General features: G+C 41.2%; 1 protein-coding gene across 7 annotated transcripts in view; it reads left to right on the top strand.

Moving 5' to 3' along the window:
• GJC1 (gap junction protein gamma 1) overlaps positions 1–14,496 on the top strand; it is a 28,559-nt gene extending 14,063 nt beyond the window's left edge. For 3 of the 7 annotated variants that reach the window (XM_024130130.3, XM_024130129.2, XM_007125388.4), the window contains exons 2-3: positions 11,845–11,920; positions 12,874–14,496. In XM_024130130.3, coding sequence (XP_023985898.1) covers positions 12,894–14,087 — 1,194 coding nt within the window. In that variant the 5' untranslated portion in view covers positions 11,845–11,920; positions 12,874–12,893 and the 3' untranslated portion in view covers positions 14,088–14,496. Of the gene's footprint in view, positions 1–1,684; positions 1,909–10,882; positions 11,746–11,844; positions 11,921–12,873 lie in introns of those variants that run through there. The other 4 variants (XM_055090249.1, XM_024130128.3, XM_028498879.2 and 1 more) reach the window with 3 other exon arrangements.
• The last annotated feature ends 12,782 nt before the right edge of the window (positions 14,497–27,278 follow it).

The following is a 27,278-nucleotide window of genomic DNA, read 5'->3' as shown; positions in this document are numbered from 1 at the left end:
TTTTTTTTTAAACATGAGTCTATGAGAAACTTTTCCAAAGATATATATGAAAGAGATATTTTTGGATTAACGGTGTTTTTGTGGCCAACATTATAGTAAAGAGATTGTAATGGAAAAAATGAATCAGATAAACTGGAAAATAAAGCATTTCCCTGTAGAGTCACTATGCTATAAAAATATGTTTAAACTTTAACAGATGATTCCAATTATTTCCTCGTCTTCTGTTGCATAGCTTATATAACATTAAATGCTTCTTGAATACAACTGTAGTTTTTTTTTTAAGTGTGTAATTTCCTATAAACTACTGTATTGCAAGCTTCTTGATGGTAGGTGAATACTAATTGCATGAATGAAGTTAGTCTAAAACTTTTTTACTTTTTCATTGTGGTAAAATATACATAACATAAAATTTACCATTTAACCATTTTTTAAGTGTATAGGTCTGTGGCATTAAGTACATTGTTTACATTGTTGTGCAAACATCATCGCCATCTATCTTTATCTTCCCAATTGAAACTCTTTACCCATTAAACGCTAACTCCCCATTCCTCCCAGACCCTGGCAATCACCATTCTTCTTTCTCTCTATGAATTTTATTCTAGGGCCCTCATATACGTGGAAACGTAATATTTGTCCTTTTGTGACTGACTTCTTTCACTTAGCATACTGTCTCCAAGGTTCATCAGCATTGTATAATGTGTCAGAATTTTGTTCCTTTTAAGACTGAATAACATTGTGGATATATACCATATTTTATTTATCTGTCAGTGGACACTTGGGTTGCTTCTACCTTTCGGCTATTGTAAATAATGTGCTCTGAGCATGGGTGTACAAATATCTGTTGGTGTCCCTGCTTTCATTTCTTTTAGGTATACATCCTGAAGTAGAATTGCTGGATCATATGATAATTCTATAGTTAATATTTTGAGAAAATCATAAGCATACCATTTTCTACAGCAGCTGCATCATTTTACAGTCCCACCAGCAATGCACAACGATTCCAGTTTCTCCATAACTTTTTTAGCACTTGTTTCTTTTCTTTTTTGTTTATTTTCTTTTAATAGTAGTCATCCTTTTGAGTATGAAATGGTATCTCACTGTTCATTATTTGTCTCATTTGCATTTCCCTAATGATTAATGATCATCTAAAGCTTCTTATAGTTTAAACACAGATTGACCCAAGCCTTGTTTCTTGAAAAATGCATTAAAATCATTGGTGAGGGAGTGAGGAAACCAGTATTCTCATATTCTCAGTAGTGGAAATATAAATAGGTACCGGCTTTTTGCAGGGGTGATTTGGTAATACATATTAAAAGCCTTAGAATTTTTGGAGAGGTAGTTCACAAAGAAGCTGATCTTTTCTTAATAACACACACACACAATTTTTTCACAGTTTGTACAACTATTGACCCGGCAATTCTTTTAGAAAAATTTATCCTAGATCTATAACTGGGGATGTGTACAAAGTTATAAGTATTGTAATAAATCATTGTAAACAACTTAAATGTCTAACCATCGAAGATTTGTTAAATTCTGGTTCAGTAGGCCTGAGAGTGGGAATTGGGTAAGTAGGACCTAGGAATCAGCATTTTAGACATGTACTCTGGATAATTCTGATGAAGGTGGTCTGTGGACCACATTTGAGGAACATTTACTCATCATTACTTACATGCTTTAATTTCAGGTTCCATGGTGTACTAAGGCCCTCTGCAAAATGGTCTTTGACTTCCCTGTTCAGCCTTCTCTACAACTACTTCCCAGACATCCTCCATCATGTTCCAGTCTAAGAGCCTTCTTGTGCAACTTTTCACTCACACCATTTTCTCCATCTGCCTTGCCTCTACTTCTCACCCCAGCTCTGCCTGGTGAAACCATACCCATTCTTCAGAGACCCACTTGTCTTCTGCAGTAAGCTTATACTTTTTTTTTTCTGGCTTCATTGAGGTATAATTGACAGCTTATACTTCTTAGTTTATAGGAATTGTCTCTTTTCCTTCTCTGAGTATTTTCACATTTTGTACTTCTATACCATTCACTGTATTCTGCCCTGAAATGATTGTATTAGTGAACATATTTTATATTTTCTACCTCCTATAAATTCATTTAGATCTTCTTAAATATAGCACACATTTATTGAGTTATTTTTGTATCCCGAGGGCTCAGAGAATTTTAAGAAACATGGACTTTCCCCTCAAGGAACTCATCATATTCCAGCAGAAGAAACTGATACTACTAACCTCAGTTTAATAGATTAAGTCCTGATATTTGTGGAATGAAAAACTATTATGGACTTTCTGAGGAGATTAAGTGAGGAGGTCAAGAAAACTTGAAGTGACCTTTGAGGTAGAACCTAAAGGGTAAAAATTTTTCCAAGTAGGAAATTGTGGAAAGACCATATAAAGCAGAGGAAAATCAATGAGCAGAGATTCAAATTTATTAAATCACTTGGTTAATAGTTGTTCTAAGTGCCAGGGATACAAGAACAAAGTCCTTGTTTAAATTCTATTGGGGTGACAGATAATGAACAAATTAACAAATAAAAAGCGTTTTAGGTAGTGTTGAGTGCTCTGAAGGAAAAAGGCAGGGTAAGGCTGTAGAGAGTGATGGAAGAATGTTATTGTAGGAAAGTGGTCAGGGAAGTCCTCACCACAGGAGGTGACATCTGAAGAGAAGCATAAATTGAAGTGAGGGAATAAACTGTGAGGATGTCCAAGGGAAGTGGGTTTAATGGAGGGAAACAGCAAATGCATATGTGAAAATGTATAGTGTAAGCTGATGAAAAATGTACAGGTGGTATTTAAATTTGGGGTTAAACAGAAATTAAGATGAACTCTTTTTTTTTTTTTTTTTTTTAATTTGGCCGTGCAGCGCAGCTTGCAGGATCTTAGTTCCCTGACCGGGGACTGAAGCTGCACCCTTGGCAGTGAAAGCGCTGAGTCCTAACCACTGGACCTCCAGGGAATTCATTACCAAGATGATCTTTTTATAAAACATTTAATTTCTGAAAAATATGTAAGTTTTTTTTAACTTTAAAAAGTTTGCAAAAGGATTTCTTTAAAATCTCAAGCAGACTTTATTCTGTAGGGCGTGGAATGCTTTCAGCGGTGTTTTCTTTAAAAAGGCAACTTATTCATTTAGTTAAAAAAAAATAAGACAATGTAAAAGGATATATAATCAGGGACTTCCCTGGTGGTCCATTGGTTAAGACTTGCACTCCCAGTGCAGGGAGCCCAGGTTCGGTGCCTGGTCAGGGAACTAGATCCCGAGTGCCACAACTAAGACCAGGTGCAGCCAAATAAATTAATTAAGTAGATATATAATCAAAGTCTTGATCCTACCCCATCCTCCTTAGTCTCCTCCCCCACCTTTATTAGTTTTCTAAAAAAATGTATCCTTGTGTTTATAGAAATATAAGCAAAAACACAGATTGATATTTTTTTCTCCTTATGTAAAAGGCATACATATATACACTTCCTTGCTGTTTTCACTAATTAAATGTTTTGAATATCTTTTTAAAATTAATTTATTTTGGGCTGCGTTCGGTCTTCGTTGCTGCACGTGGGCTTTCTCTAGTTGTGGCGAGCGGGGGCTACTCTTCGTTGCGGTGCGTGGGCTTCTCATTGCAGTGGCTTCTCTGGTCGTGGAGCACGGGCTCTAGGTGCGCAGGTGTCAGTAGTTGTGGCGCGCAGGCTCAGTAGTTGTGGCGCATGGGCTTAGTTGCTCCACGGCGTGTGGTATCTTCCTGGACCAGGACTCGAACCCGTGTCCTCTGCATTGGCAGGCGGATTCTTAACTGCTGCACCACCAGGGAAGCCCTTGAATATCTTTCTATACAAGGAGAGCATTCCTCATTATTTTTTACAGCCACGTGGTATTCTGTTGTGTAAGTAGACCATAGTGCAGTTAACCATTCCCTTGACAGTGGACATTTGAGTTATATAAAAACAGTGTTATAGTTTGATCCTTCCCAAAAGTGAGATTACTGGGTCAAAGGATATAGATGCATTTGTAATTTTGTTAGATATTATCAAATTGCCACCAGAGGTTGTACCGCTCCCATCAGTGATATGTGAGAATGTCTGTTTTTCCATAGCCTCTCCAACTTTTGGATTTTTGCCAACGTCATAGGAGAAAATTGTATCTTAGAGTAGTTTATTATTATTATTATTATTGTTTTAGAGTAGTTTATTATTGAGATATAATTTACATGTGCTAAAATTTGTCCTTTTAAAGTGTACAGTTCAGTGGTTTTAGTATACTCACAAGGTTGTGTAACCACCACCACTATCTAATTCCAAACATTTTCATTATCCCCAAAAGATACCCAGTATCCATTAACAGTCATAGTCCATTTCCCGTAGCCCCTGACAACCACTAATCTGTCTCTACTGATTTGCCTATTCTGGACATTTCATATAAATGGAATCATACAATAGGTGGCTTGTGTGTCTGACTTCTTTCACTTAGCATTATGTTTTCAAGGTTCATCCATGCTGTGCATTTTTTTAAAGGGGAATTTGTGTTTTTCTTTCTGTGGAATGTATGTTTTGAACTCTTTATATATTAGAAATTAGCTCTTTGCTTATAAAAGAGTTACTGAAACCTTTTTCCCCAGTTCATTGTTTTTATTTTTTTTCTTTTTTAAAAATTTTTATTTATTTTTTGCTGCGTTGGGTCTTCATTGCTGTGCATGGGCTGTCTCTAGTTGCGGCGAGTGGGGGCTAATCTTCGTTGTGAGGCACAGTCCATAGGCACACAGGCTTCAGTAGTTGTGGCTTGCGGGCTCAGTAGTTCTGGCTCGCGGGCTTAGTTGCTCTGTGGCATGTGGGATCTTCCTGGACCGGGGATTGAACCTGGTCCCCTGCATTGGCAGGCAGATTCTTAACCACTGCGCCACCTGGGAAGTTCCCATTGTTTTTCAGTATTGCTTAGGTTGTTTTTTCTTTTAACCATGGAGACACTTTTTATTTTTTGTACTCAGATTCATCTTTTCTTCTTATATCCAGAGTTATAACAGATATCAACTATGTTTTATTCTAATACTTTAAAAAGTCCATCTTTGCCCCAGTGGTTTGAGGAGCCACCTCCATTAGTGGTTTTTCAGCAAAGGAGTAACAGATCCATTTTAGAGAGAGAATTCTAGTAGAGATGCAGGAAGCAGGCTGAAGAAGGGAGAAAGTGGTGGGTATTTGTTTATAACCTTTCAGGGTTTTGGTGGGGTTTTTTTTACATTTTTGTTTTTCTTCTAGGATTTTTTAATGCATAAATTTTATTCATTTTCCAAAATTGGGATAATTCTGTTCCGTATGCTATATTTTTCAGTTAATACATCAGGAGCATTTTTCTAAATGGTTGAATTAATTTATTGAACAGATATTTATTGAGAACCTACTACCATTTGTCAGGCTGTGGGGTTTTAGATATTGGGGATAAAAGAACAAAATCCTGCCTTCAGGGAGCTTATATTCTATAAACAATAAAATTGTAAAATAAAAATTATGTGAGGGTTAAGTGCTATAAAGAAAATTAAAGGGGCTAGAGAATGACATGTTATTTTAGGAAAGTGGTCTGAGGAAAGTCGTTAAGGAGATGGATGACTTCTGAGCAGACTTGAATGAAATGAGAGAGTGTTCTGCTAATATCTATGAAATTAAAAAGTTCAAAGCAGTGAAAATAGCAAGCACAGAAATCTTGAGGCAAAAGTATGGCATGATTGGGCTGATCAGAGGAATAGTGAGGATGTAGATATTCCTAAATCAGAATGAGCAAGAGGGAGAATGGAAGGTGATGAGACCAAAAGTGTACCAGTAGCTATATGATAAAGGGCGTTGTAGACTATAGTAAAGATTTGGGGTTTTCTGAGAGAGTTTTGAGCAGAAGAGGGACATGATCTGACTTACTTTCTAAAAGCTTTACTCTGCTTGCTTTTTGGAGAGGAGATTTGAGAGGCATAAGAGCATAAGCGAGGGAACCAATTAGAAGACTCGCGCTTTTACAATAATCTTGGCTAGAGTTGAAGGGGGCTTGGATCAGAGTGATGGCAGTGGAGGTGGAAAGAAGTGGTTGGATTGTAGATATATTTTGAAGATAGAACTGACAGGATTTGCTGATATAGTTTGCCTATGGAGTGAGAAAAAGGAGTGAGGTTGCCTTGAAGGTTTTGGCCTAAAAAACTGCATGAATGGCGAAACTACTTACTGAGTTTGGGAAAACTGCAGACAGAGTGAGAGTAGCTCTTTGGAGGATGGGAGGATTGGTTTGGGTTATGTTAAATTTCAGGTGCCTATTAGACATCCAAGAGAAGATGTAGAGTAGCACGTTGAATTTCAAGTCTGAAGTTTCAGGGAGAGGTTGGAGCAAAGTGGGACATCGTTTGCAGCTTGGATTCTGGTGGAAGAACCAGCAAAGAGAACTGGAAAGGATGGGCTAATAAGATAGGACAAAAATCAGGATATGTTTTTAGAAGTTTGGAAAAGGAAAAGTAAGACAGAAGTAGAAACTGAAAAATAATAGCCGTGAGAGTTTGATATCAGGCTGGCCAATCCCACATTACCTCCCACCCCCAACTCATCCATAGGCAACCACTGACGTGCTTTATGTCATTATAGATTAGTTTGCATTTTCTAGAATTTTATATAAATGGGATCATACAGTGTGTGCCTTTTGTTTTTTTTTTGCCTGACTTCTTTCATTTGGTCTAATTATTTTGAGATCCATCCATGCTATGCATATCAATAGTTTATTGCTGAGGAGTACACCAACCACACTTTGTTTACTCATCAACCTGCTGATGGGCATTTGTGTTGTTTCCAGGTTTGGGCTATTACAGATAAAATTGTTGTGAACATTTATGTGCCAGTCGTTTTATAGACATACAGTTTTACTTCTTGCCTAGGAGCAGAATGGCTGGATCATATAGTTGGTATATGTTTAACTTCTAAGAAACTGCCAGACTATTTTCCAGAGTGATTATACTATTTTACATTCCTACTTGTATGAGAGTACCAGTTTCTCTGCATCCTCACCAACACTAGGTATGGTCATTCTTTTTTCTTTTCTTCTTTTTTTAAATTTATTTATTTTATTTATTTATTTTTGGCTGCATTGGGTCTTCGTTGCTGCACGTGGGCTTTCTCTAGTTGTGGCGAGCAGGGGCTACTCTTCGTTGTGGTGCGGTGGCTTCTCTTGTTGCAGGGCACGGGCTCTAGGCGCGCGGGCTTCAGTAGTTGTGGCTCATGGGCTCTAGAGTGCAGGCTCAGTCGTGGTGCGTGGGCTTAGTTGTTCTGTGGCATGTGGGGTCTTCCCCAACCAGGGCTCGAACCCATATCCCCTGCATTGGCAGGCAGATTCTTAACCATTGCGCCACCAGGGAAGTCCCTCTGTGTGCTTTTTTAGTGGTTGTTTTAGGTATTACACTGTACATACATAATGTATTGCCATCATTGGTGTCACATTTTATAGATTTCAGTGAAGGACAGACACCTCCCTTTGTATCCCTTTACCCTCCCTGCTGCATTTATACCAGGGTTCACTGCTTCATGAGGCTGCTTATTCCATTTTTGGACAGGCTGATTCAGTGGGAATCTAGGAGAAAAAATATAGAGAGAGAAGAGATTGCAGTGAAAAGTGTAAGGCAAGTCCGATAGGAATGCATTTATTCATTTGTTTGTCATGTTTATTTAGCACTTAAAATGGCCAATCAGGGACTTCTCTTGTGGCACAGTGGTTAAGAATCCCCCTGCCAATGCAGGGGACTCGGCTTCAAGCCCTGGTCCGAGAAGATCCCACATGCCGTGGAGCAACTGAGCTTGCGCTCTAGAGCCCGCGAGCCACAACTACTGAGCCCACATGCCACAACTACTGAAGCCCATGCGCCTAGAGCCCCCGTGCTCCACAACAAGAGAAGCCACCGCAATGAGAAGCCCACGCACCGCAACCAGGAGTAGCCCTGGCTCACCGCAACTAGAGAAAGCCTGCGTGCAGCAATGAAGACCCAACGCAGCCAAAAATAAATAAATAAGGTAATTAGTTTTTTTAAAAATGGCCAATCATCGGGCTAGATGCTAGGTAAGCAGAGATAAAAGATGTGTCTAACATCTAGGGGCTCCCAGTACAGTTGAGGTGATAAGACAAAAAAGTTGCAGCAACACTGGTAGTAATGGTAGTAATGGTGCTTGCCTTGAGACCAGGCACAGCTCTGAGCACTTCATATGTATACCATCTTTGTATCTACCCTTTAAGAAGCATTTTCACCCCTGAACTAAATTTACCACATTCTCTGTCACTGTTCTCAATGCCCAAAGAAGTTATCCTTCTTAGTGAAAAAAAACATTTTTGTTGAAGATACCATTTTTCTAGTTTATTCTTCCCTTCCAACTGCCAAGAAACAACCTTGGGGTTCTTTTTGGGTTTTATGTTTTGTTGTTGTTTGTTTTGGGGGGTTTTGTTTTGTTTTAACTTTCAATTCATTCTCTGTGTAAGATCTTAAACCCTGAAATTTCCCCCTTTGATTTTTTTTTTTCCAATTTCTTTTGGCAGCAGAACTACGCCCCCCACCTTTGATCTTTGTCAGTTTATTATTTAGTTTAATTCCGATTCCAAAGATTGGGGTGAGGTGCCCTCCTCTGTATTCACATGGGGCCTGTACATAGTTCCACCTCATCTGGAATGTAATTCTTCACTAGTAGTTAAAAGCTGAGACTGGAGCAAGACTGGCTGACTTCAGATTCTAGCTTCACCTCTTAATAACTGGATGATCTTGGGCAAATTTTATAAACTTTCTGGACCTCATTTCTTCATCTTTAAAATAGATCTAATCATATAATCCACCTCCAGAGATAATCCAAATAATGAGCTTTTATATTTAATCTTCAAAGATCCTGAGTTTTAGACATGCAGTAAACTTTGACTTGATCCTGTTAGGATGTAGCTGATAGAAAACTCTTCAAATCAAATATAAATAATTTGGGAGGGGATTACTTAATTTATTACCCTGTTGATACCAAGTAATTTTTAAAATTCTATTTTCTAGTGTAAGACAAGGTAGATTTGAAAGTTATTTGGAAAACAGACTAAAAATAGCACATTTGATTTCTGTCCAGTAAATGTTATAAAAGCAAACATGATTTTCTTCAGTATGTGTTGGGGGGTGGAGAGAGAATTGAGAATCCTTTTGAATTATGAGCTACCATGAATTTTGCAAATTCTTTATGTAAAAAGCCATCCTAGGAAGAATAACTTTTCCACCTTTTAATTTATTCAAGAAATTGGTGTGACCTATATAAAATACTAAAATTTTAAGGAAACCAATAAACAGGTATTTATATTAAATGTCAAATGATTGATGTCTGTACTGTATTAAGAATACATTCTGCAGATAAATGGGCAAAAGGATAGAAATAGTTCACAAAGAAGGAGGAATATAGGGGAAGGGTATCCTGCTGTATTAAAAACATACAAATTGACATAATTTTGAAATACCATTTCACACCTAGCAAAGTAGCATAACAGACAGTGCTGATGAGGTTGAGGTAAAGTTGTACTCATTTATTGCCAGGCACGGTAAACTGCTATAGGACCTTCTTAGAAAGTCAAATGACGGTACAGAGCAAAAACCACGCAGACTTACATTTCTTGTGTCCTGATAATACCACTTCCTAGAATTTGTCTATAGATAAATTAAACCAAAGTATAAAGGATATATTCAAGAAGACATTAAGTGTCAAAATACATTTAAATCAGTTGGCTTTCCTAATTGGCAAAAAATATGTAGGTGTTTGGCATCCCCCCACCTCTCACCACCACTCATCACATGCTCCCATATTTTCCATTCATAAACAGAGTATGGAAATGATTTTTATTTTTTCATGAGAGCTGTTCACAGGTTAATTGCATGCTCTCACTCCCTACTCTATAACCAAGTCTGTTTGCTGAAACAGGGAAGTCAGAGAAGACTGTGTTCTGAATCTCAGGCTTCTGGTAGGAGAGCGAAAAAATGGTTCTGAGAAAGGGAATTTTAGTGGAGCAAGAACACAGCAAGACCACACTTGGCAGTGACACGTTTTTGCTTAGAAACGTCAGTTCCAGAACCCACCATTCTACTCATTCAGTTTTTTTCCTCCTCTCTCACACCCTCCCTCCCTCTTCCCCTTTCCACCCCATCCCCCAAAATGGAAGAGTCTACTCTGATGCTTAAGCCTTTCTCTTAATGCTTACAAGGAGAAGAAAGGGATTTGGAAAGGGAAGAGTATCAAAGAAAAACCCACTGACAGCTCAGTATATCCAGAGTGGTGATGCTGCCATTTGATTAGGAAGCCCATGATTATTTTAGAAAGAAAATTACCCGTCACCCATTTTATGAGATGCTGAAGCCACATTACTTTACACATCATTTATACTCAAGGTTTGGGTATAGGGTGCTATGGCACTTATAAGTGCCCACGGAAAACCAGGCTCTAAGGGTTCATCATTGTCTAGGCCTACAGCTTAACCAGTATGCAATGTGTATTTCTGGATGTGTTTAAGTGGCTGCTTTATAACTTATAAGCTTTGAAGGTTTTGTCACCAATTCCCCCTCCCCCCCAAAAAAGTTAGATTATTGTATGAGATGAACTGTTGAGAAATTATTTCATAGCAATAATTATTAAAAAGGTACCCATTTGTTTTCGGTATGGATGGCAGTGTAGAGAATGAGCTTCCTAACTAATTAACAGTTGCACTTTCATGGTTTTGGCTTATTGGAACAAATAGAATTTCAGGCTTTAAGGGAAATGCTTTAGATATGGCGTTTGGGGAAAATGTGAATCTGGACTTGTGAATGTGAATCATTTTGGAGTTCTGTGTTGGAAATCTGGCTTACATCACCATTTAAAGACTGCATATTATTTACTTCTTGTGTTGTGGTTTTATAACTTGTGTATGCAGTGATAGAAGTGATGAGCTCAGTTGGACATCAGGGCTGGAAATGAGAGTTGTACTTGAAGTCCTATGGTGAGATCTTTGTGTGGTTGGATTCTGTATGTGAATCTTTGTACTTGCATGTTATGCAGATGCCTGGACTTTTTTTCTTCTTCATTGACCTTTTGGGAATTGTTCTGGGTTTTTTTCATGTATCTTTTTTATTAAGTTATTTTGAACACATAATAACTTGGAACATTCAGGGATTGTTTTACATTCATTTATTAAATTAAATGATAGCTAAGTGCGGATGATTCTTGGCCATAGCTATTCCATAGTTTGCAGAACTTGATAGTGAGCAATAATTTGTCCTATATATATATTTTTTAATCACAATACGGATGCAGGTGTTTTCCTTCTGTGAGCAGTTGAGTCTGTAAATCACCTTCTGTGGATATGAGTGTCCCAGTGACTGAGAGCCAGCTGTTGGGTGTTTTAACTAAACAGCTTGCTCCTAGTTGGCTACTCAAATCCCATTGAGAGAGGTTTTGGCTGCTCCAGAGAGTAGAACAGGAATAGAGCACACAGGGTGAAGATTTTTGCAAGGCCTTTAGTGACCCAGTTTAAGTTTGGTGAGATTTTCTACTTTGGCTTTTTCCTATAGGTGCCAGAGTCCATCTGCTTCAGATTTTCACCAATGACTCATCTTCCTGTCATATTTTCTTAGACTACAGTGACCTAAGACTCTTCGAGTCACTGTTAGGTAGTTTCTCCTACCACGTATAGGAGGAGAGAACAGTGATATTCAAACTCAAGCCTCTTTCCATCTCATGCTGATTGATTCCTATGGTACATAGAAAACTGCTTCTCCCTGAAAATGGCGTTCTAGTGATTTATTGTTTTCTCTGGGAGGAAACTTATGACCTTCTCTTTTCTTTTTCCCTCCAGAGGGAATCTGGAAAACTTGTAAGCAAAACATCATTTTTCTAAGAAAATTTTGGATAACAGAAATTCTGAATAACAGGTAAAAAGTATATTTAAATTTCTCTGGTGATGCTGATAATCAACTATTATCTGCAGAAGTAAACCAAGAGAGGGAAGATAGAAGAGAAAAGCTAGGTGTACTATGTGTCAGGGGTTGTATTAGGGATTTTACATACATTATCTCATTAGATGGTTTTTACCTGGATTCTGGACATAGATCTAAGAATCTCAGAATAAAACTATCCTTCAAAATGCTGTTTTAAGTGGATTTGTCTATTGATTGGATTTTTAATATCTTCACAATTCAATCTACAGGCATTTTTTAACTTCTACCGTAAACAAAATACAGAAATATAATACAGAATGCTAGAATCTCTGTGATGCAGCCTAGCTCGAGTGTCTTCCTTGTTTCTTTCTGTCTTTTATTTTAGTTCTTGATCTTTGCCAGTTATTTGCAGCTGTACTATCTCCTTAATTCTTTTTTAATACTTTGTCACCAGGTCCAAACTTTAACTTTCCTGATACGGTGCCTCTTCACAATGGAGTCCATCCAGCCCACGTGTCCCCGTTATGTTCTCAGTGGCAGTCTTACTGTGACCGAATAGCTATACTTCTGTGCTATTTTCTTATCTATATTCCACAAAGTTCGAAGGGCTTATGAAATAATACTGTATGTAAAAAATCCAGTAGACTTTGAGAAATATATCTCAAATGATAGCTATGATTTTACCTTTTAAGCTAAGGAAGACACGAAAACTAATCAGACTTCCTAGGACCCTGTAGGCCCAAACCAGTGCTCTTAGACTGAGGTGAATGGTCCTACCTGATGGTAGTGTAGAGAGTGAGATGCTATTTATTCTAACAGTCATTCTAGTATGAGCCTTGAAGATAAATTTCAAGTATGTAGAAAGTAGTTCCTAGAGATATCATCAATTAAAAAATTAAGATTTTAATATTTGCTGATTTTCCTTTGGTAATTTTCATTTTTATCAGGGCAAACCAGTTCAGTCACCATGAGTTGGAGCTTCCTCACTCGCCTGCTAGAGGAGATCCACAACCACTCCACGTTTGTGGGGAAAATCTGGCTTACTGTATTGATCGTCTTCCGGATTGTCCTTACAGCTGTAGGAGGAGAGTCCATCTATTACGACGAGCAAAGCAAATTTGTGTGCAACACAGAGCAGCCAGGTTGCGAGAACGTCTGCTATGATGCCTTTGCACCCCTCTCCCACGTGCGCTTCTGGGTGTTCCAGATCATCCTGGTGGCCACCCCCTCAGTGATGTACCTGGGCTATGCCATTCATAAGATTGCCAAAATGGAGCACGGTGAAGCAGACAAGAAGGCCGCTCGGAGCAAACCCTATGCAATGCGTTGGAAACAACACCGGGCTCTGGAAGAAACAGAAGAGGACCATGAAGAGGATCCCATGATGTATCCAGAAATGGAATTAGAAAGTGAAAAAGAAAATAAAGATCAGAACCAGTCTAAACCTAAGCATGATGGCCGACACCGGATTCAGGAGGATGGGCTCATGAAAATCTATGTGCTGCAGCTGCTGGCAAGGACCGTGTTTGAGGTGGGTTTTCTGATAGGGCAGTACTTTCTGTATGGCTTCCAAGTCCACCCATTTTATGTGTGCAGCAGACTTCCTTGCCCTCATAAGATAGACTGCTTTATTTCTAGACCCACTGAAAAGACCATTTTTCTTCTGATAATGTATGGTGTTACAGGCCTTTGCCTATTGCTTAACGTTTGGGAGATGCTTCATTTAGGATTTGGGACAATTCGAGACTCACTAAACAGTAAAAGGAGGGAACTGGAAGATCCGGGTGCTTATAATTATCCTTTCACTTGGAACACACCATCTGCTCCCCCTGGCTATAACATTGCCGTCAAACCCGATCAAATCCAGTACACCGAACTGTCCAACGCTAAGATTGCCTACAAGCAAAACAAGGCCAACATCGCCCAGGAACAACAGTATGGCAGCCATGAGGACAACCTCCCAGCTGACCTGGAGACTCTGCAGAGGGAAATCAAAATGGCTCAGGAACGCTTGGATCTGGCAATCCAGGTCTACAATCACCAAAACAACCCCCATGGTCCCCGGGAAAAAAAAGCCAAAGTGGGGTCCAAAGCTGGGTCCACCAACAAAAGCAGTGCTAGTAGCAAATCGGGGGATGGGAAGACCTCCGTCTGGATTTAATCTTGGCTGGGCTTAAAACTTGTGCTTTTCATAGTTCATGGTAAGCAGCGGCTCACTGAATAATGACTTCCATTGAGTAAACATTTGGCTCTGGTTATTTTCAGGGATGCTGTTGGCTCATGATCCAAGCTCAGGGGACTCTGAAGGTGGGGCTGGGACAAGGGGAAGAGAATGGGGAACACAGTGTTCCTGGACGCATGTTCCAGCAGTAATACAGTTGCAGAACTTTACATTTGTGTCTTCCAGATCTGGAAAAGAACAGATATATTTAAATCATTCTTGTTGAACAGTTTTTGTATGTACAGTATTATGGTACTTTTTTTTTTTTTTAGTATGAGAACTTTTTTTTGTATTTGTATATTGGACCACTGTAGTTATACTTTTATATTAAAGGGGAAATAATCCTTAAGGTCATGCCTATTAGGCTAGTGTTATTACTTTGTTCAGCAAATGCTACCCTGGATTTAAAGTTTTAATAGATGCTACATACCTAATAAAAGTGCCTCTCGTGTTGCAGGGAAGATTTCAGATATGTAAGGAGCCGGAGGAGGATGAATCAGTTCTCAGTCTTGGAAAGAAAGTCCATAGTAGAGGGAGGTTGAGATCTCTCTTTGACTTGAGAAATCTTTGAATCTCATTCATGTGTCCAGAGTTGTATCTAGTCTTTGAAAACCTATTTGTGTTTTCAAAGAAGATAAAGTGATTCACTGCAGAAGTCCTTTAAATATCAAGCCTTGCCAGTATATGCTTTGATGGTGTGTATATAATGTCAGTTCTTTCAGAAGGCTGATGCACAAAGGTGTCCTCATCCAGTAGCAGTGTGGAGACCCTGGCTAGAACTGTTCTAAGAGTCCTCTGTCACAAAACAGAGGCACACCTGGAAAATAAGCCCTGATAAGATGTTTAGTTGTGGACCTGTTTGATTTGCCTTAAATCTGTATCCAAAAACCTGCCTCTCTGGTTTCTTAAGAAGCCAGTGATGGATTGTTTTTAAATATGTTAACAGTAAAAATACAAAAATTCCCTTCTAGGCTAAAAATTGAGCAAAGCTACCTTAAACTGCATATGGCAGAAGGCCTAAATTCAAATTCCTTATTTTTTATAATTCGCCATGGAACTTTTATAATTTACATATTTCTGCCAATGTAGGTTTCTGCCTGGAAGACCAGTCAGACCTGGGATTCTATCTGTAAATAGACCGAAAGAGAATTTCGGTATTTATTTGCTATAGGCATATCTATTTGTTAATGACAAGCATTAATGTTCACATAACACTTGTAATTTGCAGTAGTATTTTATTGCCATTTTCAACCTTCTCTTATGTTGGAGAACTTTGCTCTCCTGTCATGTTCACATCATTTGTCTTACAGTTTATGAGCTTCTGAGTAAGAGCTCGGTAAAGATTTAAAGGAAGGGGTGTTTGCTTCACCAGGGAGCATTTCTTTTTGGGTATCTCACTCTCTTCTAACAGAAAGTTATTGCAAGCCACCTCCAACTTTGAAATTCCAAGAGTGCTGTTTTTTTTGTCTTAATTTTTAAATGTCAGTTCTCTATTCTTAGAACAGCATCCTGTATGCAATTCTTTTTTTCTTTATTGTTCTCCATTGCATTTCTCCCCCACCTCCACCCCCTGCAAAAGACACTCAGTTGAAAATTGAAGCTTATCTTCTAACCATGCATTTACCTTTATTTTGCTTTTTTTAGTCTGTAAATTTTAGCCTAGAGAAGTTCTTCAGGATCTCTAAACGCTTAAGCAAAAGGTAAACTCCAGTGAGACTGAAGGGGAAATTTCAGAAAATGATTTATACATGTATGTATCCTTGATAATAGACGTGCACAGTTTCCTTGAAACCAAGTGTTTAATAAGGAATTTCAAATAATTATTCTAAAATAGGGAAGATTTTAAATACTTCAGGCCAGCTAAGATAAAGAACTACCAATAATTCTTATGTCAGTAGAACTTCATGTATATTTCTTTTTTTTTTATTTTTATTTTTTTTCATGTATATTTCTTAATTGAAGGACAGAAAAAATACACATACATTCACATCCATCTATTCAGAGCCTGAAGGAGAACAGAGTGGCTTTGCCAGTGGAAGGGTTGGGGATCTGAGAGAGAGAGAGGGAAGGAGTCAAGCAGAAATGCCAGGCAGACATTCGGCGCCAGAAGCATCCACTTAGTTTCTACACACAGGGCCCCTGGTGTTTCATCTGGGCCTGTTCGGATGAGAATGTTATCTTTTGTGTCTGGATAATTCTTCAACTTCCTCAAGTACATAGAAAGATATTCTGGGTCACTTCACATGTGTTAAAGTCTATTTTTATTCTCTCACTAAAGTTCTAATTATGACATAGATTTCCCAACTCTCACTGCTTTCTTAGTCCATTTCTTTCAGCCTTTGAACATGTGAGTTTGCCAAGGCCATTCTCCCCTAACAACATGTCATGGACCTACATTTAAGAAAACGGCCCTATCAGTGTCTAGCTTATTAACCTATTAATTGGGTCTACATTGAGTCTATAAAAATATTGTTCCAGTTACTGTTCTGGAACTTGCAGGTATTTGTATAAAACACCTGTCAGCAAGGTTTTTTTTTTTCCCTATCAAAATCATTCCTTTGAATTGCTGTATAAGACATGCTCTGTCGTATGACATTTGCTTCTCTAAATAGAAGTTGAGTGCTTAGTCCTTCACAGACTACAATCTGGATATGGTCAACAACATGTTACGTTCCTTAACATACAGTTGGATTTATTCAGATGTGGTGTGTCCTTTGTTCATCTTTGTTACAGTCTATTATTCAGAAGAGATTTATAAAACAAATAGGCTTTTTTTTCTTAGTTCAAATTTGAGGGAAGAATTATATAACATTTTCCCCTAAAGAAATGTTACTGTTCATTTTGTGGCTTCCTCTTTGCTTTATGCCTTAGTTTCGCCTGTTTCTATATTTGTTCATTTAAAACCACAAGCGTGTTACTTCATTGAAGTCAGTTTGTCTGGGGATTTTCCTTGACTGACATCTATAGACTTTTGATAAAAAGAAACTTTGCCATCTAAAATGGTTCTCACAGGTTAGGGCTCCCACATATCTGTCTTTTAGAAGGACACCTATATATATATCTTTAAAAAGAAAAACGTCATCATTAGGTACCTTAACTGTCATTTCTTCATGGTATGAGACTAGGCAGTTCACTTTACTTTTCCAAGTTCCAGGAGCCACTTACCTCTCAGAAGTGTTATAAAGTAGTTAGAAAAAGCGTCTGGTAAAAAGTATTAAAAAACCAACTATTATTATTGATCATTTGTCTGACCTTGGAGCTTCAAAAAAAAATAGGTGAAAGAACTATGTGATGTAGTAAGAAGTCCTTCAGTGCTCTTTATCACAGGAATCAGTGATTGTTTAAAACACTTAACTTGCTCTAAGCAGTTTATACCAAGAATGGACTTAAATGTTATCCCTATTAGTCATACCTATGCTTTACCCATTATGCTTATAAACGTCTAGGCTTTACGTTTTCTGTCTCATTTAAGAGACAGTACACTGCTAAAAATAATACCTATAGTTTAGGATAAATTTTTGGCCAACCAGTTTTTTGTAAAAGACAAGCATGTTATACTTGAACCTACTTCACAAATGCCTTTTTATAAAGGAAGGGTCTTTCCCAACTGTGAAGAAAAGTACCTGAAGTCAGAGATACACAGCTGCTGGTCATTTTGATTGGAAGGTTCCAGTTATTAATTTTATCTTTATAAAATCATGTAATTTCACGAAGAGTCTTACCACCTGAAAATAAAGCCCCTGCCCCTATACAGTGCAGAGTTTGGAAATAAAATTTCAACTCACCTATATATCGTAAATCTGTAGTAATCCACAGTTACCATCAAAGGTTAGAATCATTAGGTTGACTTGCATACTTGTCACTCATTCTGGCCACATATCATGGAGAGTTTAAAAGATTTTATTTGTTGTCCCTAATGTGCGGTTGTGTTGTTTTTGTTGTTTTTTAATAATGATGTTAAGTGAGTTTGGTTCATGCACATTCCATGTTAATAATAATACTTTTGAAAGAAGCAATCCATGTATTCCAAAATTCAGGAGTCCAAACAAAAGGAAGCCCTACTCCCGTGCAAAATCTCTACAGAAATAAAAGAAGTAAAGAGTTCTGCATCTCAGGGTTGGCTTGCTGAACCAGCAGAGACATTTGGCTGTATGATTCCAAGATTGGAAGTGTTTTTCTTTTTTGTACTCTCAATTGTGTTCTCTTCGATAAATCTCTTACAGAAGTCTCTACCTCAGGCACTAAGTGTTAGATATGATTAGCATATTGATACCAAAAAACTTAGCTAGGACTTCCAACTTTTTAAGATAATTTAAATGTAAAATTCAACTGTTAATCAGCAATTTAATGTTATGTGATGTCCCGTTTGGATATTGTATGAACAGCTAAGGAGTTACCCATTCTAGTGCCAAAGATCACTCGTTGCTAATTTTGTTCTGTACAGTTGATGTAAAATTTTATGGTGGGGACAGACTCTGCTGAGGGCCTTGTCTCTAGGAAGATTTTCTGTCAGTTCCAAATACAGTTTAGAAGATTCATTTGTGGTCTGTGCATCTTTTTCCAAACGTGAAAACTCAACTGCCAGGAAATGTCATATTGAGGAATTTTACCCCATTCTTCGTGTCAAATAGTGCCCAAGAGCTTAATGGTTTACACAGAAAACCTGATATGAAAATCTCTTCCCATACATTCACCTGTAAGTTGATCTCAGTGGAAATACATGCGCAGGAAATTTTCCAAGGAGAGGTTTGGGCTCAAAAGATGCCCTTTTTCATAGTTGGGTTAGAACTCCTCTGGGATGGCTGTGGCTAAAAGGATTTGGCGTGTTTGTGGCATCACAATCTGGGAGGGGTAGGTGGCCTTAAGGGTGGAGGCTAAAGTCTAAGCACAGAAACCGAGAACATACCCGCTCTCTGGCTCCCTTTGGTTCTCGAGGCCTGGAGAAGAGGAGTGCCTTCTGAGAAAGATGCTCCTCAGAGACGTAGACCAGTCCTGGTATGACTAATCCACTTTGTGAGAATAGAGGATGTGGGAGAGGGCTGAGGAGAGGGTAGCATTTATTCCAACAATGCCCTCTGTTACCCCAGACACAGAATAGCTGACTGAGTGACAGAATAGGTCATGCGCCAAGCCCACCCTCAGCGGCACAGATTGTAAACTGGTCAGCCAACCATATTTGGTAATAAACTTGTGAGCCGTTCGAAAGCTGCTGGAGCTGTTAAGCCACTGCTAGTGTGGAAAGTGGATTCTTTGGCAGATTTGCCATCAGAACAGATATTAGTACCTGGAAAAGGTGTTGCATCAAAGTTAAAGTCTGTTTTCTTTGCTACATAGAGATTAAAACTATATTTCTAAGGCTTTAAGGGCTTGTACCAATCTTAACATGTAATACTTTTAGGGTTTGCCTCCTTTAGTTATTTCGAGTTGGAAGCATGTTACACATATGGGGCATAAAGGATAGGGGGGTTGAGGCGGAGCTGAGAACAGAATCCAGGTCTGCACACTGATTGCCCAGTGGCTTAATCCAGCATCCTATGTTCTTTTCCTAGCGAAGTGCAGAAGCAGATATTAGTGGGGCTCTCACTGTGGCAAGGGGTGGATCCAGCTGGGTGGACCTTCCTGTGTTTACAGCATTTTTTCCAAATGTGACCCTTGGACCACCTATGAAGAAGTAACAGGGAATTCCTATTAAGATGTTGGTTCCTTGGACCTATCTGAGGCCTATAATAACTAATAAGTTCTCCAGGTGATTTTTTTTTTTTTTCCCCCCCAGTACGCGGGCCTCTCACTGTTGCGGCCTCTCCCGTTGTGGAGCACAGGCTCCAGACGCGCAGGCTCAGCGGCCATGGCTCACGGGCCCAGCCGCTCCGCGGCATGTGGGATCTTCCCGGACCGGGGCACGAACCCGTGTCCCCTGCATCGGCAGGCGGACTCTCAACCACTGCGCCACCAGGGAAGCCCTCTCCAGGTGATTTTTAAAAAAATCTTTTATTAAGGTGTAATTTACATGATGTAAAATTCACCCTTTTTAGTGTATAGTTACAAATGCATGCATTGAGCAACCACCACGAGAAGATACAGAATAGTGACATCACCCCAAAATTCTCTCTAGGTAATTCTTATGTATATTAAGGTTTGAGAACCACTTAGGAAAAAAATAAAAACGTGAAATGTGGGCCAGAATAAAAGTGAGAGGGGGATTGTTTTGAATGATCTCTGTTCAAGGAGGTCTTAACCTGACATAGCACACGAGTGTCATCTCATGTGCCAGCTCAGATTGACGGCTGTCTGGAGTGGGGGACTGCAGATGATTCAGACACTCATCTGGAATCAGTGGGATAGTCCATAAGTGATTTGGGGGAGGGGCAGGGGCCACGGGGAAGAAAGCTGTCTCCACCTAGATGTTTAAACATAAGTTTTTTAAAATTGGAGTATAGTTGATTTAAAATGTTGTGTTTCTGCTGTACAGCAAAGCAAATCAGTTGGTTATACATTCACATATATCCACTCTTTTTTAGATTCTTTTCCCATGTAGGTCATTACAGAGTATTGAGAAGAGTTCCTTGTGCTATACACTAGGTTCTTATTAGTTATCTATTTTATATATAGTAATGTGTGTATGTCAATCCCAGTCTCCCAATTTATCCCTCCCCCCCCAAGCATAAATTTTCAAAACATCCTCCAATATGCACTCAGGACTTCTGGCTTATGACTATGACTAGACCAAGAACCATCCCACCTTGTATATGAACGAGTTTGGTGTCTTGTCTTCGCAGTTTCTCCACCCTACATTTTATAACATCTTTGAGGAAATTAGAAATAGGAAGTGACTCAGGGTTGGAAAACAAAAGGAAAAAGATGACATGGTAACAAGCATCCGCTGTCAGTTGGTTTTCTCTCCTGCCCTCTCAATCCTGAAGAAATGGCACAGCATTTCCTTGCCCTGCCCTTGACATGCTATGCCTACTTTAAACGAGATTCAGGGATTGTGAAAGAAAACCTACGGAAGCCCACTGCTAGTGCCTTAAGGAAAAGCTGACCGGATTCCCTCTTTACCCTCGGCCGAACCTCCCCCAAGTATCCTTGTCTGCTCTGCTCCGCGGGGCCATCACACAGGGTATGGGCTGGCTGACAGCCTTAAACTCCAGGCAAGGCAGAACCAAGCAACTGTTCATAACTGATTTCGGTGCATAGCCAGTGACCTGAATGGGATCTGACCATGGGGAAAAATGATACAGAACTAGATAGCTTTTTTCAATTTTATTTTTAGTTTGTATAGTCAGTCCCGTGAAAGTGAAATTTTATCTTTGCTCTGGAGACATTGAAAAACACTGACAGGGAACTCCTTCAGCCTGGCCCATTTTCCTGAAAGCGTGTTGCAGCTGTGGCTTCTGCCCAGCAGGCAGAGACTGATGTTCGATCCGGTACCCAGGTGCTGCTGAGAGCAATGACAGGCCTCAACTTCTCACTGCAGAGTGGTCTGCACAAGGATTTGGGTTCCTTAAGACACTTTTAATGCCAAAAGCCCTGGACACAGAGTGAGTGCGAATTGTCAGTGGATTGTTTACTTCACATTCAGATGGGGAAATGATCACAGACAAAGGAGCTACAGCTTTTTTTTTTTTTAATATAAATTTATTTATTGTTGGCTGCGTTGGGTCTTCGTTGCTGCACATGGGCTTTCTCTAGTTGCGGCGAGCGGGGGTTACTCTTCGTTGTGGTGCGCGGGCTTCAGTAGTTGTGGCCCACGGGCTCTAGAGCGCGGGCTCAGTAGTTGTGGCGCACGGGCTTAGTCGCTCCGCCGCATGTGGGATCTTCCCGCACCAGGGCTCAAACCCGTGTCCCCTGCATTGGCAGGCGGATTCTTAACCACTGCGCCACCAGGGAAGCCTGAGCTACAGCTTTTGAACCAGCTGTGATTATAGACCAGCTTGTGATTATGGTGTTTAGTTCCAGTGGTCTGCTTTGGGGGGCTTGTTGACCTAGAAGACAAATAGTGTGGGCTAGGAACTGCTTTTCCTTTATCTTAGTTGACCCTAGGCAGTGAGCAGCCGCTCAAGCCAGCTCTTTGAGTTGTCGGCTATGATCCCGAGAAATAGCTGGAAGAAGGAAGAGTAGGGACTTCCCTAAGTCCAGTGGTTAATAATCCGTCTTCCAGTGCAGGGGACATGCATTTGCTCAGGGAACTAAGATCCCACATGCCGCAGGGCAGCTAAGCCCGTGTGCCACAACGACTGAGCCTGCGCTCTAGAGCCCGCGTGCCGCAACTACTGAAGCCCACGTGCCTAGAGCCCGTGCTCCGCAGCAAGAGAAGCCACCGCAATGAGAAGCCCGCGCACCACAATGAAGAGTAGCCCCCGCTCGCCGCAACTGGAGAAAGCCCATGCATAGCAACAAAGACCCAACGCAGCCAGAAATAAATAAATAAATATTTATATTTTTTTAAAAAGTAACACACGTGCACATGTCTTAAAAATTCAAAGTACTGGGCTTCCCTGGTGGCTCAGTGGTTGAGGGTCCGCCTGCCGATGCAGGGGACACGGGTTCGTGCCCCGGTCCGGGAAGATCCCGCATGCCTCGGAGCAGCTGGGCCCGTGAGCCGTGGCCGCTGGGCCTGCGCGTCCGGAGCCTGTGCTCCGCAGCGGGAGAGGCCACAGCAGTGAGAGGCCCGCATACCGCAAAAAAAAAAAAAAAAATTCAAAGTACCAAAATGTGTTAAGTGGGTGAAGAGTAAATGTCCCTTTCCCAACAGTTTTTCTCCCCAGTTGTAAATGCTGGTCTGTTTTTGTGAGTTCTACACAGGTTTCTCCTGTGCATATATTAGTCTACGTATGAGGTGTCATCCTGTAGACAGCTCCATGTCTTATTTTTTCACTTCCTACATCTTGGAGCACTTTTCACACCAACATTTGTAGACCTACTTTGCTGGATGCCTTCAGTTTTATACTTTATGCTCCTAGCAACGCTCAACACCGTGTTCTCAAGAGAACAGGAGAGAGAGCTTTCCAGAAGTGAATTTGCAAGCACTTACCAAAAGCGAAGACCATGCAGGTGCTTGATGGGGGGTCTTCAGCTGTCTCTCCTAGCGTAATTTCTAGTGTCTTCGTATAATACATCCTCTGAACAAGGATTGACATGTAGTTTTGGCTCTTTCTTAAAAACTAAAAGCTATTATTAAATTTAGCCCCCATAACTTTCTCAGATTTAACATCTACAGATTTAGGCCAAATCATGGTAAGATGAAGGCCAGTAAATACGCATTTCTGATGTGATCTGATCAGGGCACAGTTTCTGCTTCCGTAGAAGTGAGGTTTTCTCATCAAGGATGGTAATGGGCCCGCTGCTCTGGCTCTATTGGTCGTGACACACTGGACTATTCTCTGTTTCTGGGCAACGCGCTTTAGGAGGAACATGGGTAGGTTGGGGCATGTCCAGAGGAGAATAACAGGACAGGGCAAGACCTGGGTCCCTGACCCGTGAAGGGCACTTAAGGAATCCGAAAGGATCTTTAGCTTGAGGGAGAGAAGACTTGCACTGGGGAAGCAGGAGCAGTCCTCGCAGTTAAAGGACTCGCCTAGGAATTCCCTGGTGGTTCAGTGGTTAGGACTCCGGGATTCCACTGCAGGGGACACGGGATCGATCCCTGGTCAGGGAACTAAGATCCCGCATGCAGCGGGACAAAAAAAAAAAAAAAAAAAAAAAGGACAGTCCTAGGAAGATAAGAGGACACTAGTAAGGAGGAATCGGAGGGAGACAGAACGTGGTTACAATTTAAATTTTCTGATAAAGAATCTCTAGGGTTTTGAGGTGGTGTGTTTCCCATCATTGTAATTCACACAAAGGCTAAACTGGGGGTTTTGCAGCAGGAATCAAGCGGGAAGTTGGACAGATACTTTCTCAAGTCCCTCTCATTTCCCGATTCTGCAGTTCTGTCTGAATAAACAAGATTTTAGTCTCCATCCCCCTTTCAACAAAACTGATTATTAGGATTTTTTTCTTTTATTCTTTCCCCTGAAGCTCCTGGAGAGGCTGGGCAAGTATTTTAGTAAGTAAACACTATAAATCTTTTTTTTTTAATGGAAATGCATTTCTTTTATTTATTTATTTATTTATTTTATTTTACTTTTGGCTGTGTTGGGTCTTCGTTTCTGTGCGAGGGCTCTCTCTAGTTGTGGCAAGCGGGGGCCACTCTTCATCGCGGCGCGCGGGCCTCTCACTATCGCGGCCTCTCTTGTTGCAGAGCACAGGCTCCAGACGCGCAGGCTCAGTAGTTGTGGCTCACGGGCCCAGTTGCTCCGCGGCATGTGGGATCCTCCCAGACCAGGGTACGAACCTGTGTCCCCTGCATTGGCAGATTCTCAACCACTGCGCCACCAGGGAAGCCCAACACTATAAATCTTTGAAGTTTATGAATTACTCAGAAGAGGGAAGAACCCATGGAGGTCCTTTGAAGCTAGTGGCTGGCTCTTGTGTTGGAGCAGCAGGCCTGTTCTACCTCATAGCTCCACCGTCTCCTCTCTGGGCCACGGCAACTGCACAGGGTGTCATGTATTAGCGTCCTCCCCAACAAGGATATTAGGTAGCCCCACATAAAAAAAAACTGCAGAAGTTGCAAAAAGACGGAAAACGAGACTCCCTGAGTGCCTTTACAGAGTTGTAGAAAATAGGACCTTTACATCAAAGTTAACAGGGTCGGGGCTTCCCTGGTGGCGCAGTGGTTGAGAGTCCGCCTGCCGATGCAGGGGACGCGGGTTCGTGCCCCGCTCCAGGAGGATCCCACATGCCGCGGAGCGGCTGGGCCCGTGAGCCGTGGCCGCTGGGCCTGCGCGTCCGGAGCCTGAGCTCCGCAAAGGGAGAGGCCACAACAGTGAGAGGCCCGTGTACCGCATAAAAAAAAAAAAAAAAAGTTAACAGGGTCAGGTGAACGTTACAAGCAACATAGTGGGTTCAAGGGGGCGTGTCCTCTAAGGCTGGGTTTCCTTATCTGTCAAGTGGGGCTAAAATAGGCCTGCATTTGGTGAGTGTGAGAATCACCTGAGATGCTGCGCCAGTGCCCGGCCCACAGTAAGCCCTTACTAACTAGGCGCTGTGAGTTCTGAGGCTTCATACATGAGGGTACTTGGTGGGATGAATGGTGTTTCCACCAATAAACCTGGAAAGGCTCAGAGGAAATATGGTTGAGGGAGAGGATGTGGGATTGGGAATATTATCCCAATTCTTTTTTACAGTAACAAGTCAGTTATTCTTTCTGTTGTGCATTGGGAAAGAAACTTCCAGAGTGAACACCTGCTGTGGGCTATGTCTCAAATGAAACTCTTTTGCTCCCACACCCCAAAGACCATTCACATTCCAGATTAAACCCCGGTTCAACATGACAGGGGCTTCCCTGGCGGGCCCGTGGTTAAGACCCCACGGCGTGGCTGAGAAAAACAAACAAAAAAACAAAACAGGACAGTCGTGAGCCAGTCTGGATGTTCAGGTCCAGCTGTATGTTTCCTATTTTTTTCCCTAGCCCAGTGCACAACCATCCAATCCAGTCCAATTTAGTCTTTGGAGGCACTGCTTTTTTTTTTACTTGACAAACATTAAGCACCATGAATATTGCAGGCACCAGATTACATGCTGGGAATATGATACTGTGAAAGGCAGGCTCTGCCAACCCATCATGGAGCTGATGCTGTCTGGAGGGGTGGGAAGCATGCGTGGACAGGCTAGTGTGATGGAGTGCGCTGAGTGCTCTGATCTAGGAAGGAGAACAAGTGTTCCAAGAACATGTGGGGGAGACACCCAACCCAGGTGTCTTTCTGGAGCAAGCCACATCCATTGAGACCTAAATGATGAATAGGAGTTAGCTGGATAAAATGAGGGTCACGTCATAAATAGGGAGAAGTTCCTGAAAAACTTCAAGAAACTGAAAGAGATTCCCAAGGTTGGAGTCTAGGGGGAAGGTGGACCTGAAGTGAGCTGGAAAGGCAGGTAGGGAACAGGCAGGTGAGCCAGAGCTCCGCGTTGAGGAGTGACTGGAGAGGGCATGGCTGGAGGAGTGGAGCTGGCCGTTGCCAGGATCTGGATGATGGGATAGAGAAGGAGATGGATTTGGAGTTGACAACCTCCAGTGTTTGCTCCAAGGACTGGATGATTGATGAGGAAATGTGATGGTAGGAGCAGCCAATTCTATCAAGAAGTGTGGCTGTGGTGCCACAACTACTGAAGCCCGTGCGCCTAGAGCCCGTGCCCCACAAGAGAAGCCACCACAACGAGAAGCCTGCGCACCGCAGCAAGCCCGCGTGCAGCAATGAAGACCCAACACAGCGAAAAATAAATAAATAAATTTATTTTTTTTAAAAAAGAAGCGTGGATGTGAAGATTCAGGGCTGGTAGCCAGGGGTGTTCTGGCAGTGGTGGTTTTGTTTTTAAAGATGGAAAGGTCTTGAGTTTGGAAAGAAGTAGAAGATATCAGGGGAGAGGATTAGTAAACGACAGAATGGGGACCTCCCTGGTGGTCCAGTGGGTAGGACTCTGCGCTCCCAATGCCGGGGGCCCAGGTTCAATCCCTGGTCAGAGAACTAGAGCCCTCCCACATTCATGCCGCAACTAAGAGTTCACGTGCCGCAACGAAGATCCCACGTGCCGTAACTAAGACCCGGTGCAGCCTAAATAAATACATAAGTAAAACTTAAAAAAAAAAAAATTAATGGCAGAATGATGTCCTGAGAAGGTAGGAGGGGTTGCGGTTCAAGGTAAAGAGGGATTGACCTTTGCGGGGCAGGACTCGAGCACTGGCAAGAATGCAAGTGGGACCCTGGCAGGGCTTAAGAGTGGGGTTTTTCAGTTTGAGTGTGAAGTAGGAGGTGAGTGGTTATCTGGGTGAGAAGGGGTGGGATGGGGTGAGTTTGTAGGGCGCAAAGGAGGTGGGATTAAATGCTGGGGAGAGCGAAGAGCATCAGCCAGGCAAATGCAGATGTGCCTGTGCCGTTGCTGTGAGCGCCCAGCTGAGGTGGAGACTATTGGTTTTTTTTTTTTTTTGGTTTTGTTTTTTTTGTTTTTTTGTTTTTTTTTGCGGTACGCGGGCCTCTCACTGCCGTGGCCTCTCCCGTTGCGGAGCACAGGCTCCGGACGCGCAGGCTCAGC

Source organism: Physeter macrocephalus, chromosome 14, assembly GCF_002837175.3.
Source record: "Physeter macrocephalus isolate SW-GA chromosome 14, ASM283717v5, whole genome shotgun sequence".
Lineage (NCBI taxonomy): Eukaryota > Metazoa > Chordata > Mammalia > Artiodactyla > Physeteridae > Physeter > Physeter macrocephalus.
Note: the sequence above shows the minus strand (reverse complement) of the source record. Positions and strands in the feature narration are given on the sequence as shown.